Source organism: Megalops cyprinoides, chromosome 25 (genome assembly GCF_013368585.1).
Source record: "Megalops cyprinoides isolate fMegCyp1 chromosome 25, fMegCyp1.pri, whole genome shotgun sequence".
Lineage (NCBI taxonomy): Eukaryota > Metazoa > Chordata > Actinopteri > Elopiformes > Megalopidae > Megalops > Megalops cyprinoides.
The window spans coordinates 11,985,472-11,998,664 of record NC_050607.1 but is presented as its reverse complement, the minus strand read 5'-3'; the positions used below and the strand labels follow the sequence as shown (position 1 = coordinate 11,998,664).

The 13,193-nt window shown below is 42.0% G+C and overlaps 2 protein-coding genes across 2 annotated transcripts; both read left to right on the top strand.

Annotated features, from left to right (window-relative positions):
• Positions 1-889: 889 nt before the first annotated feature.
• On the top strand, positions 890-3,560 carry b2m (beta-2-microglobulin). The gene is made up of 4 exons (XM_036520106.1): positions 890-1,040; positions 1,960-2,232; positions 2,387-2,423; positions 2,549-3,560. Exons 1-3 carry the CDS (start codon positions 983-985, stop codon positions 2,398-2,400), a joined length of 345 nt encoding a protein of 114 aa, XP_036375999.1. The 5' UTR covers positions 890-982; the 3' UTR covers positions 2,401-2,423; positions 2,549-3,560.
• Positions 3,561-4,507: 947 nt separating this feature from the next.
• On the top strand, positions 4,508-11,917 carry irak3 (interleukin-1 receptor-associated kinase 3). The gene is made up of 13 exons (XM_036520248.1): positions 4,508-4,870; positions 5,312-5,494; positions 5,779-5,861; positions 6,020-6,098; positions 6,801-6,952; positions 7,054-7,118; positions 7,777-7,891; positions 8,455-8,573; positions 9,002-9,200; positions 9,563-9,625; positions 9,747-9,914; positions 10,307-10,721; positions 11,676-11,917. The coding sequence occupies exons 1-13, from the start codon at positions 4,756-4,758 to the stop codon at positions 11,852-11,854; spliced, it is 1,935 nt and encodes a 644-aa protein (XP_036376141.1). The 5' UTR covers positions 4,508-4,755; the 3' UTR covers positions 11,855-11,917.
• Positions 11,918-13,193: the final 1,276 nt, after the last annotated feature.

Here is a 13,193-nt window from a genome sequence, read left to right as displayed (position 1 = left end):
TGGAGGACGGAATGGCTCCTGTCAATCAGGATGCAGTTGTTTCCTCTCTCAGTGTGATTGGAAATGGAGGTGCACCATGGAGAAGGGCAGAAATGCTGGAGGATTTTGGACTGCAGAAACAACTCACGTGAGAGAATGCAGGTATGCGGGATATTTATACCTGTAGAAACCGGTGCTGCCAGTCTGTGGTTTTGCTTTCGAGATTAACTGAAAACTCTCTTCCTGAATATTTATTTAAATCTCTGTAATAATCACTCAGGGTGGATAATACACTGCCTGTGACAGTGTGAGCATTATGAGGTTTTTATAAGGTCACTGCATGTTTATTGTGGACAGGTGGATCCTGTGGATCTCACAATTCAAGCTCATGGCCTCTGTCTTCTGTCTTCCATCTCCTTCTGGTTTCAGGTTTCCACTGCTGTGTGTCACCCAGTGGTAACTGGGAAGCTATTTCATCCCCACACAACAAAATCTCCAGAGCAAGCTTCTAATAACGCTGATAAAAGCAGGATAGTAGCACTGTAGCAGGCTGCCATGTGAACACTGTTCATTTTTATCCCCTCAATATAGTGTCGATTACACAAAATGGGGGAATGGCATACCCTTGTGGAATGCACAGTTTTGGAAATTAAAGTGGTGGAAGACATAATAGGACATTATAGTCAAGAAGTAGACATGAAGCTGGTTGCAAAACGTGTACTCAGTAGAGGCAGGAAAAAAACAAAGACCTGCTCATCTCAGCCTGTGTGAAATGCTTCTGGTGCCTCTCAGTTCAACAACTTAAGTGTGTCATTTCTGCCTGTCTACTGTAAATTATATTTTGTAATTGGCTGTGAAGCACAAAGAGGTGTGGCCCAGCAGCTTTGATAAGACGGACCGTATCTTTGTTTCATTTTTAACAGGACGAGGTTTGCCGCTCGATCACTTCTTTCCTACTTTCCCCTTTGGCTTGTTAGAGGTGAAAACAAAGAATTCAAGCAAAATGAAGCTGCTCTTTGTTGTGCTCAGCATTGTGCTGTTCAGCGTGGACGCGAAAGTTTGTGAGTATACTCAGTTTAGCATTTTGCTGCAAATGTCCTACCCTTTTGCTTGGTTTTTCAGATAACTCAAATGGCGTCAGCTACTGTAGAACATACTGTGTGTATGCCTCCATTTTGTTGTCTACAATTTTAATAAACTCTTCGGTGGTAGTGTTGTCAGTAGCGTGCAGACTTTTAGGACATGTTTATATTGTAATCAACAATGGTTTTCCTTTTGTTGAAATGAATTATGAAATACAGTTGTGGGGTCATCTTCTAATCATTTGATGTACATTTAAGCAAAGAGTAATTAATGTAAATGATTTGGGACAATAAGGACATTTCTCCATATGAAAATAATTCTTCAGGTTTATGAGACTAAAAAGTAAAGACATTTGGTGTAGTTTCAATATTGTTGAGGCAAATGTTCTTTGTAAATCAGTAAGTTGTGTGTTGGTAAACAATGGTGGAGTTCCCCTTTTCAAATCTAGTTTCATTTTCTTCTATAAAAATCATTTCAGAGAAAGGTTGTGTAATGGTGCCATCTGCTGGAAAAAAGTATATATGCGCCAAAAGAATTTTTGTGGAGTTTTATAGTTGCATAGACATTGTTCTAAATGAATCATTTTTTGCTTTTTTAAATAGGAAACATTAATGGCAATGTGTAAGTTTTGTATTTAGTTATTCAAAAACTTTCAAAGTCTGTTTGATAGGAAAAATATGTAGAAAATTTAAGATGAAGGTTATGCTTCATTAGTAGGCTAATATTCAAAGCATTTATCAGACTAATTATAATCATAGTTACTCCCTCTGAGATGTGCAGAAATTTTGGAGTTAAGTTAAGTGACATTATATTTTTTGTTTGACACTGTGAAAGTAGTGCAGTGTATAAATGCCTTTATCTCTGTGCTCCTGTCCCCCCTCCCCCTCACGGTTCCAGCCCCTCCCAAGGTTCAGGTGTACAGCCGGAACCCCGGGGAGTTCGGCAAGTCCAACACCCTGATCTGCCACGTCAGCGGCTTCCACCCCCCCGACATCAGCATCACCCTGCTGAAGGACGGAGTGGAGATCCCCAAGGCTAAGCAGACCGACCTGGCCTTCGAGCAGAGCTGGCAGTTCCACCTGACCAAGAGCGTCCCCTTCACACCCGAGAAGGGCGAGACGTACTCCTGCAAAGTCAGGCACATGCAGGACACCAAGAACTACAACTGGGGTAAGACAGCCAAGCCCCGTTAGTTTCTAATGTAAGAAATAGAGAAAATTAAAATAAAAAAGGTTAAATTGAGTAAAAAGACCTTGCATGTACAGTGTAAACAAATGGAAAGTTACATATAGAATTGTAATTTTCGAACATGCTTTTTTTCCAGAGCCTGACATGTAAGGGTCTGAACCCATGAATGACTGGTAAGTGCAGCGCTCCCGTGTGTGTCTGTATGCATTTCCTGTGCATGTCATTATCTACATGGTACCAGGGCTTTGTGGGAGTTGTAGTTTATGAACCTTTATCTGTTTGTGTTTTGTAACCACAGGATCCACCACCAAAGGATGGATTCCACTTTACACTTTGACCTTGGAATCTTTACTGTCAGCAGCCAATCAGCGCAGACCCTGAGCTCAGAACAGTGTGATGACTCCTCAGACCATTGCTCCTGTGAATTCAGATGGACCTCAACTATTAATTACATTCAGACAAGTTATAACTGTCAGTTGCACACTTGCTTTTTGAAATCCATTTAATTGCATCTCTCAGGTATAAAATGAGTTTCAAGTTCCAGCATTCCATGCTCTCTTTCCAAAAATAACTATATTTGGCAAAGTACATTTGATTGCACAATTCAGTCGACTGAAACTTACATTAATTAGGTAATGTAAAATTGGGCCGTCTGAATAGCATTCAGTTGATTCACAGTGTTCTGACCTTGGGTGATGGCAATAACATGCAAAACATGTATGAACAGAAAATGGAGTGCACTATTCGGTATAAATGACTAGCTTTTCTTTGCACAACTTTTTAGTTTATAGATCGTTTCTCTGTAGTTTAAATGAAGAAATTAAGATTCAACATTGTATGTTTCAAAATGGTAAAGTAAATGTTTGCCTGGCAGATACCTATGTCCAGGTACTATTGTTACTATTGTTTCTGTACACAATGTCCATTTATACAGCTGGATGTTTTGATTCATATATAAAGACAAGTACCTTACTCTAGGCTGTAAGAGTAGTGTTTACTGAAGCAGGTTGTCAAACACCGTTGCTAAGATATTTTAATATTGTTATAAATTGCTTTTGTTATGTATTGTTATAAATACATGCTATAATTTGACATTGATGGAACATCCACAAAGCAACATAATACACAATTTCTCTGTCAAACCTGGGTTTCATGCAAAGAAATATATATACCCTCAACACATATAAAGCAGGATAACCAAGCATAAAGGTAAATATTGAAGATGGGCCGTGTTGGTCCTCAAAAATGTACAGATATGGATATGTTTCCAAAGAGTTCATTGTTTGTAATTTTTCTGGCCTGCTGAATTAAATGTATATTTGATTGTTTGTTGACTTAAACTTTCCTGTGTGTGACTTTGTGTGGTTCCTGTTGAACTGAGGAGGTGTGTGGGTTATTTTTTGGTATCTGGAGCATCCCAGATCTGCACATGAAGAAAGAAAGCTCGAGGATTTGCGCTTAAGGAAAAATACATTCCCCATAAACTGAAAGATTTAACTTCGGGAATTATAAAGCAAAGACTTGTCTGGTGTAATTTCCTAAAAAAAAAACGATTAACATTGATTCACTAGAGAGAGTCTGCTGAATATAGGTGTGTATAGGAAATCAGGGGCGTTTCTAGCTATTGAAAAGATCAGGGGCTAAATCAAGTTTGCCTGGGGCTTGTCTTTTTTTTTTTTTTTTTGAAGGGAGATCGGCATCGGGAGGTTGGGGGAGGTTATACCTACCTTTATAATAAATAAATATTATCACACCTTCGGACGCTGCAAGTCAAGTTCCGCTCTGTTACACAGTCTGTCTGTTGTTTTTCTACAAACACCTCCCTTTTCAGGGCGAAAATATTCTGGGCTAGGCTTAAAATATTCGGGGTTATAGCCCCGAATGATCGGACCTAACGACGCCACTTATTTGAAATTATTTACTATGTGTTGCAGCAGTGACCGACGTTAACACTTGCAACAACTGGAGCAGCATCAGGGATAAACATATGCAAAATTTACAATGCGTTTGATCGAAAGCAGAAGGAAATTTTTCAAATCTCATATTTTACATTTTCCGACTGAGCATAAATTGGCTAATGACGTAACTACGGATTTTCTCTGACGCATCTGGATTTTGATGTACATTTCCAAATCCGGACGGTTACCCCTGCGGCTGAAGCACTTTGCCTGGGTTGTTTCAGATGTAAACAGATCTATTGCCGATCGTAAGTGGAAAACAGAAAGACACACAAACAGTCATTTCAAGTGTTGTTTGCTGTTCAAACATACCGTTTAGTACAACAGTTTACTTACACTTACACTTACTTTAAGGGCCCCCAGGGTTTTGGCAGAATTTCGCGAGTTTCAGAAACCCTCGGCCGCAGCTATGTGAAGTGGGTGGGATTAGGGCATTTCCAGATTATCGCAATCAACGGACACCGATGAGCGCGTCACACTCTGTGAGAACTGTCACAGGTGTTAGTTGTGAACTCGAATCGCTCACGATCACAGTGTGACCGTACCGATGGCAGCGCAAATACATTCCTCGATGTTTCTGTTCGACGTTCCCCCGACGGTCATGGAGACGTTTTGTAAAATAATCGACAGCGGTGACGGAAGCATGGGGTGGAGGGCTCTGGGTAAGTCGGCGTGGTAAATAACTTGTATTTGTAAAGCTATTTAATAGTTCATACCTGTTTGCTGTAGTGATATGAACAATATCGCTTTTATTGTTTTTCGGATGCACTGTTTTGTTGTTTTGTTTTTTTTTTTACTTTTTACAACGAATATTGTGCTATGTTCGTATTTGTTGAAATCCAGCGTTCACCTCGTAGCTGTTGCACGGTTAAACCTGTCATTGTGGTAAACCCATGCTTTACTAGAGAAGGGCTTTTGTTAAAACTTGTGAGCCAGTGTGTTGATGTGTGTCCCGAAGAAAATAGAATTTTTTAATAATAAATATTATCGGGCCGTTTCCGGTCTGCTGCGCTTTGCTTTTGCCGAGCTGCTTGGAAGCTCTCCCTGAGAGAGGGGATGAGCCCAGTGCGATAAATACATCTCGTCCCCTCGTTTCCTGTCAGCTTCGCGTATCTTGCCGAACTGGTTGGAGATGAGATACACCGAGAGGCTGGAGGCGGCGGGCAAGAGTCCAACGCGGGAGCTGCTGTGGTCCTGGGCCCAGAAGAACAAAACCGTAGGAGACTTGCTGGCTGTGCTGGAGGATATGGGCCACGAGCGAGCGGTGCACTTGCTCAGCACAGGAGGTGGGTTGACTCACGTTTTCCGAGCGACGCAAATAGGCACAGGCAGTGTCTTGCAGATCCCTGCAAAACAGCAGGTGGGGGACTTCCCCATTTAGTGGGGCTTGTTTTACAGTTGTATTCACTTCTGTTTTTGAACTCCCTTCCTTTTTTTTAGTGTATACAACCTTTGATTGCCAACAATTTCAAATGTAATTCTCAGAGGAAATTACACTGTCCAGTGTAAATTTTGAATGGGTTCCATGCAAAATATTTGCTAAATGCAAATAATTTTTATGTCTTTTCAGGTATGAAGACTGTGTCTTCCACAGGAAATGGTTGTATAATAAGTCCAAAAGAAAACACTGTGCAACCACAGTACTCTCTCCAGGTATGACGCTGTGAGGAAGTCATGTCACTCAGTATTGAGCAGCACTTTCCCTCAATTTTATGTGGAAATGGAAACACAAATGTATTGTACTCTGGAGCTTCGCCTGCAGCTGTGAGTTTTTCTAAAATGCCTGACCTTTTTAAATGCTCTCTCATCAGGCGGGGCGAGACGCTGACATCAGCGAGACAACACATGACAGTGGCCTGCTCTGTTATTTAAACAGCTCTGCCAATGGAGGTGAGAAAGCAACATTTGCAGCCATGATTCACTTTTTAAATGTTATTTGTACCCCTTTCACTCGGTGCATGTTTGACCAAAGGCCATTCTTATTTCTGTTTTAGGACATGTGCACTATTTTCAAATATATGTTTGACATGAAGGAGACCATGGAATGGCCAAAACATCTCACTAGCACATAAATCATGTATGAGAACCTGTGTATCAATGTGCTGGTCTGTTTTCCTGTTTCACAAAGGCTGGTCTTGCACATGGTCCCAAGCAAGACAGCTGTTACAGAAAAAGAGTAATGCAATTAAGGTACAGCAAAAGAAGAAATCAGTGTGGTGTGATCACATGTAGCAAGAACATGACCAAGCAAACGCTAACCAAATGCTTACAATTAACATGTTCAACATCTGCTGCCTAACCAGGCAAAAACTTACCATCCACAATGAAGACCATAACAGCTTTAAATTTTTGATGAGTCATACTGTTAAAAGTTGCAGGGGTTTTTTGTGTGTAATAGCATGTTGATGACTATTTGCTGTAAATGAATTATTTTCAAAATGAAGCAAAGGTGGCTTGAAAGTACATTGGTAATCACTTGCTTTCTGTTTTGGGGGTGGAGGGCGGTGATCTCTGTGTAGTTCTTTCCTTTTAACTTCTGGAATCTTAGCAGATGGAGGATGCAAATAATGTTTTCCCTGTTCTCATCATCAGGTAAAGTCCAGAGATACAGGATATCTTACTCAGATGTCATAATGGCAACTCAGAACTTCCACCAGAGCCTGAAGATTGGTGAAGGGGCCTTTTCTGAGGTGTACAAAGGAGTGAAGGGAAACCAGACATTTGCTGTTAAGATGTTGAAGCAGGTACTGCGTTGTGTAGTTCCGGATGGATAAATATTGAAATTGTTTTAAATGGAGGGTGATCAGACAGTGAATTGTGTCTGTTTGTATCTGTTTGTATGCAGGAAAAAAAGGATGCTTGGAAGAAGCTATGGAATGCTTTCAGGACGGAAATCGAAGTTCTTCACCTGTAAGTTACCTTGTATAGGATTGAGTTACCTCCCCACTTTGCTAAGATGCGGAGGTCCACAAGAGTGTCTTCGATGTTGATGTGTTGCACTTTCTAATGTCATTCCTGTCTCATGATCCCAGAACAAAAATTAGCAACCTTCATGATGCAGGCTCTGCATATACCTGGGGTGTCTCACTCCAGATCCGAATACAGCGGATTGCCCTGGTCTTTGCAAATTCTCCAGCACACTCAGATTTTAGGAGGCAGAAAATGGCACAGGATGGTGTTTTTTTGCTGAAAGATAACAGTTCCTCTTTTAACTAACCACTAGATACCAGCAGCCACCACTGATTCATGCGTTTAAAACCATAATGTCATCTAACAACTAACAAAACCTTACATTTAACTGTGAATCCACATTCACTGCATAAACACATACCAAGCCTAAGTTTGGATTTTGGGTTTTGGTATAGTTTTGGGTTGGGCTTTGGGAAAAGGTTAGTTTTTTGTTACTAAAGAGTCTGAAAGAGCTGCAGAATTATAACATTTATGCTGCTTGTTCATTTTGCTGACTGAAAGCTTGCAGAAAGAGACTTCTTGGAGTACAGAGAAGCTGTGTGCTGTGTACCTCTCATAATGATGTACTTAAATCCCCTCACTCCCTCTCTGGCCTCAGCTATCAGCACCCCAATATCCTGGAACTGTGGGGCTGCTTTTCAGACGGGGACAGGTACTGCGTGGTCACCCCCTACCTTCCCAACGGGTCACTGTGCCACAGATTACATGGCCAGGTGAGTCCTCCTCGTGCAGAGAACAGACTTTGAATCAGAGGTTGGCAGCCCTTGTCCCAAAGTGCCAGAGATGTTTTCTGGTTTTTCATCAATATGAGCTCTCAATCACGCAAATGGGTAATTTTTTTTATATGCACAATTAATGCAGGTGCTTAAGTCTGAAGAGTGGAATGCTGAGTACTTTGAGCACAGGCTCATCTTAATATATTAAGTGGAATTATTCATTCAATTATGTGATTAAGAGGTCAGATAATTTGGCAAGTTTCACTTCCAAATGTCTTTTAACACATGTACCACTGATTATAGTCTGATATACATTATTTATTTACTTTGGGGAAAAAAGGCAGTATGAATTTCAAGTAGAATCCCCTGGGGGAAATGTGTTTAACTGGATATAACTTAACCACACATCCAAATAAATACCCTTGCAAGGAAGATGTATATGCATGTCAAACCAAGGACTTTTCCAGGCTAACATTCCTTGCATCCAGCCCAAAAGCATTCTCTTGGAGCCTTCTAGCACTCTTGTACATTACAGTGTGTTGTTCTCTGTCACTTGCTAGGGGGCAGGTCTTCCCTTGTCCTGGCAGGAGCGACTCGGCATCATCAAAGGCACAGCGAGGGCGGTGACACACCTGCACACCACCCAGCCTTGCAGTGTCATCTGCGGGAACATCACCAGGTAAGCCCGGGGTATCACCAACAAAATAAGGAAACTTTTCAACACTGTGTGTCATACAACAAAATAGACAGATAGATAAAGGAGGTACAACAGATAGATGAATAGGCTTGTTTCCACTTTTATATAGGATTTCTTGATCCTGAACTTTTTGTATTAAGGATTATCTGTCCTATGCACATGCTGTCAGTAAGATGCTGTATAGTAATAATGTCACATTTTTTTACATTTCTAATCAGTGTGAATTTATTTCGTGTGAATAGATTTATCAGCGTGAATAGATTAATCAGTGCAAATAGATTTATTTCCACCTCTATATAGGAGGTTTTTTGATCTTCATCTTTTTGTATTTAGGATCATCTCTTCTATGCACATTGTCAGTATGTTGCTGTATAATAATACTGTCACATTTTATTACTTTTTATAATCAGTGCGAATATACTGCTGGATGACCAGCTGCAACCCAAGCTTTCTGATTTCGGCATGGCCTGCCTGAGACCGCACTCTGTCAATCAGACCTGCACCATCGCCATGGATGCCGGCTCCCTCGGCACCCTGGGATACCTGCCAGAGGAGTACATCCGCGATGGCAAGCTGTCTGTCAAGCAGGATGTGTACAGCTTTGGGGTGGTGAGTGCTATTTGCACTGATCCAGGATCAGGTGCCCCAACTCTAACCAGAACGTCAACCAGTATATGTAAGAAGTAGAAACTGATCCGGAGCCTGAGGATGCTATCTATACTATACAGTTAGGACATTGGACATATAGCCTCACGATATGAAATCTGATAGACATTCTTACAGTAATTTTGATATGGATCTAGAACTCTTCCTTAACCATACAAATGTACATTTTCATTGTTTTCCTCTCCCTGTATGTCCTTTTACTGTCATAGTCATACTTTTAAAAATACCTTTTTAGTGTAAGTCATAATGATGCCTGTAATATTGTTGTGAATGGACAGGACTGACAGACCCCCTTTTGTTTGAAGGTGGTAATGGAGACCCTAACTGGACTGAGACCTGTACTAGAGACTCCAAAACACATCTTGCTGGTAAGATCAAATAGCTACACACGGTATAGACAAGGCGGTGCCCAAAGGCTGACGTGATCCCCTAAAGCAGGCAGCAGTTGGGTAACGCTGACTCTGTCCTTGTCCCCTGTGACCCCCTCAGAGAGACATGCTGTGCAGGGAGGTGGAGGAGAGCGGAGGCACAGACGTCTGCCTGTGTCACCTGGATGGGAGTGCCGGCCGCTGGCCACACGCCATGGCCCTCTGCCTCTTCCGCCTGGCCATGGAGTGCACCAGCGGGCGGCCAAGGAGCCGGCCCCACATGAGTGCGGTGAGCATTCAGCCAGGGATTATGGGTATTGTAGTCCTGTTCCGATCAAGGCACATCCTTGACCTCTCACAGGAACCATTTGGGGAAAGGGTTTGTGTTTGTTAGTTCAGGTTTGTTGGTGCTAGCGCACACACACACATGCATGCACGCACGCACGCACACATACTCGCGCATGCATATATGCACACACACAGGCACACACACACACACAGTAAGAACATTAATCAGCAATATTGATACAACTACAAACAATAGGGTATTTCACAGTCTCACAGAGTGACACCTGTGAACGTGTGTGAACTTTAGGCCGGTTCAGTTGTCAGATTTGAACATTTGAAGTGGGAGTGGCATTGCTGATCGTGTTGCTGATCCTCTCCGGGCTGGTCTCCCAGGCCCTGCAGGTGCTGAGCCAGCTACTGCCACTGCCCTGCCTGCCTGAGGACCAGCCTCGCACCCTGGACAGCACCGCCAACCTGACGGGGCATCAGGGTGCCGGCGCCAGCCTTCCGGTGGAGGACGACGAAACGAGCCCGCCCCTATTGGCCACTCAGGACCCGGGCCCCTGCGAGTGCAGCCAATCGGAAGTCACCTACCTGGGTGAGCAGTATAGGGAGAGAGAGCGGGAAGCCGGTGCTGCGCAGCAGGACGTGGGCGTCAGAGCTCCTGCGCAGAGCTGGCGGTCGTGGCCCTCGGACCTGTACGGCAGCTGGCCTGTACAGTGCAGCTGCGCAGCCGAGGAGAACGGGCAGGAGTGCGAGGACTGCAGGGCAAACGGGTTCACGCCCTCGCGGGAGGATGCCACTGCAGGTGCCCGTCTAGCTTTTCTCATTACTGTTGTCTTGTTTTTCTTTGTCCTCTTCTGAATCCTCCTCCTCCTCTTCCTGTCCCTCTTCCAGATTGTTTTCTTCTTCTTCTTTGCTTTTGGCTTAAAAATAGGAGGGTCACCAGTATCTACAAAAATGCAGCAAAGCAGAACTACTTGTGGCAGAGAGAATAAACATTACTCATTTATATCGGCATCATATTGTTAATAAGTCATATCTTTTTTGAACATCTCAAAATAAAATTTAGCACTACAGCAACAGTGTATCATTTTTACTGAAATAGAATATGACACTCTCGTTTCAGTTTCTTCTTTGCAGAAAACCTGTGCTTAACCACTTCCTAATAGTGGCTTTTCAATCACTTCTCTTTTCTTTTGCTTACTGTCCCCAATCTTATTCACTGTCCAAAAAGGTTGCTTGTGTTTTAGCATTCACAAAGTACATTGTTAAAGTGTGAACAGGCAGACCACAGGTCACAATCAATACAGTCATGACAACAATAAAAATGTGTGAACATATCAGTCAAGTTTAAATTTGATAGAGCTGGTTAAGCTACAGTAACCTAAAAAAAGACTTATTTACAATTACAATGCCTTACATTGAGATCACTGGTTTTATACAGCATCTCAACAATTAAAAACAGTTAACATATATTAAGTGCTGCTTTTAGAAATATTACTGATGTCCTGACGGCGATGGACTACCTGGAATTAACTGATTGTCAGGTGTGCAGTAACAAAGAAAAGTTCTCTGTGACTTCGAGAAGGCAGTAGATTATTGTCCTTGTGGTTTATGCCTATACCGCACCTCACTATGGCTTTCAGATCAGATCAACACTGTTGATAAAGCTGTGCTGGTTTCCGAATGTGCCTGTGGAGGTGTGAAACGCCGATCATCGCGTAACCGAATCTCTGCACTGTGTCTGCACCCCCCCCAGGCGGAGACACGCACTGCTCCCAGAAACAGGAAGTTGTGGAGAATGTGGCCAAGGAGAGGTTCAGGGACAAGATCCAGCTGTACAACAGCGGCCTGCTCAACACGGAGGAGCTCCTCTCCATGGAGCTGGTCCCGCCGCGGCCGTCGCCAGGCAACAGCAGCGCCTGGCAGAGCAGTTAGAGCAGCTGACCTCACAGCCACAGGGAGTCTTCTGTCATTCCCCTGAGATACCTCACCTTAACTCCACCCTCCAGCTTATAGCAGAATTATATTATATAATATATTATATAATTATATAATATATATAATATAATTATATTATAGCAGAATTAGGCAGGACTACTTTATTTGCATCTTACTTGTAGGAGTTGTCAAATGATCAATAAGTTGAGTGACTCAGCTTTATATGGGAGTTATAACAACAGTCAGATAAGTATTCTAATGTAATAGCATATCTAAATATTTTCTGTTATATTTTAATTTGATGTTATTGTACCAGCATTATACAATAGTTGTACTTTTACCTACCATTGTAAATTTGTATTGTGATAGATCAGGCCTTCACGTTAATTCACCCATACCATAAAGTTATCACCTAATACTGTACAAGTTTTCTAGCAACCTCAGTTTATTTACAACATGTTTATTTATATGCAAAATTTCTTTTGCAGTTTTCTGTACAGGAGAGTCATGCTTGAGAAATGTGTTAGACTGTTAAATATTATTTTAGATGTTATTTTTGACTTGCAGCATTTGCAGCATTGCTACTAGAGAATCCAGTTTTAACAGTGTTTGATTGTGGAAAAAATATCTATTTATACATCCACAATATGGCAAATAAATCTATTTTTATATTTTCTAATGTGTGTAAATGATAGGAGTCAGTAGATTAAACCTGGTAAATTTGTAGAAGAGCATTATGAAATCTGCACATTGAGTTCATGTATCATGTCTGTGACCATGAGGTTTGTTCCTATTACTACTTCTATAACGGTGCAATCGGGGTCATGTGACCAGGAACTGGAAAGGATAGTACTTTTGCTTCATGAATTCATGGGTAACATTATTATTATGAAAAAAAAAACTATGAGGAACTGAGTGCAAAAGACTTCCCCTTTCCTGGGCTCCCCTTGTTCCCCTCGTTCTCCTCAGCTCTCCTCAGCTCAGCTGACCGGGTCAGACCCTCCCCTGCCTACGCCTCGCCCGTGTCCCAACACTGTAGAGATGAGTCCTCACGTCTCCTTCTTACATCGTGTATAATTTTGTAGAAAAATCCAAAATTTTCAGTTTTTAAGCAAGATTTAAAATATTACATCACCTCTTTATGATAACTGTCTATGTCATTGCAAATAAAAAAAAATGTATGGAATGTGACACTTGTGTGGCGGTTTAGGTTTGATCCTTGGACAGCATCCACATGAGGATACATCCATGCACCCTCCCTCAGAGCAAACGAATGAAGACATGTCTCGCTTCTTTCATATGTCTATTACAGAACTGGGATCATCCTAACTGACCA

Bases quoted from the DNA above. Each gene is read 5' to 3' on its own strand.
- b2m (XM_036520106.1), top strand. From the start codon at position 983: ATGAAGCTGCTCTTTGTTGTGCTCAGCATTGTGCTGTTCAGCGTGGAC. The intron at 1,041-1,959 runs GTGAGTATACTC...TCACGGTTCCAG, and splicing joins CAGCGTGGACGCGAAAGTTT to CCCCTCCCAAGGTTCAGGTG.
- irak3 (XM_036520248.1), top strand. From the start codon at position 4,756: ATGGCAGCGCAAATACATTCCTCGATGTTTCTGTTCGACGTTCCCCCG. The intron at 4,871-5,311 runs GTAAGTCGGCGT...GTTTCCTGTCAG, and splicing joins CATGGGGTGGAGGGCTCTGG to CTTCGCGTATCTTGCCGAAC. The intron at 7,119-7,776 runs GTAAGTTACCTT...CTCTGGCCTCAG, and splicing joins GAAATCGAAGTTCTTCACCT to CTATCAGCACCCCAATATCC.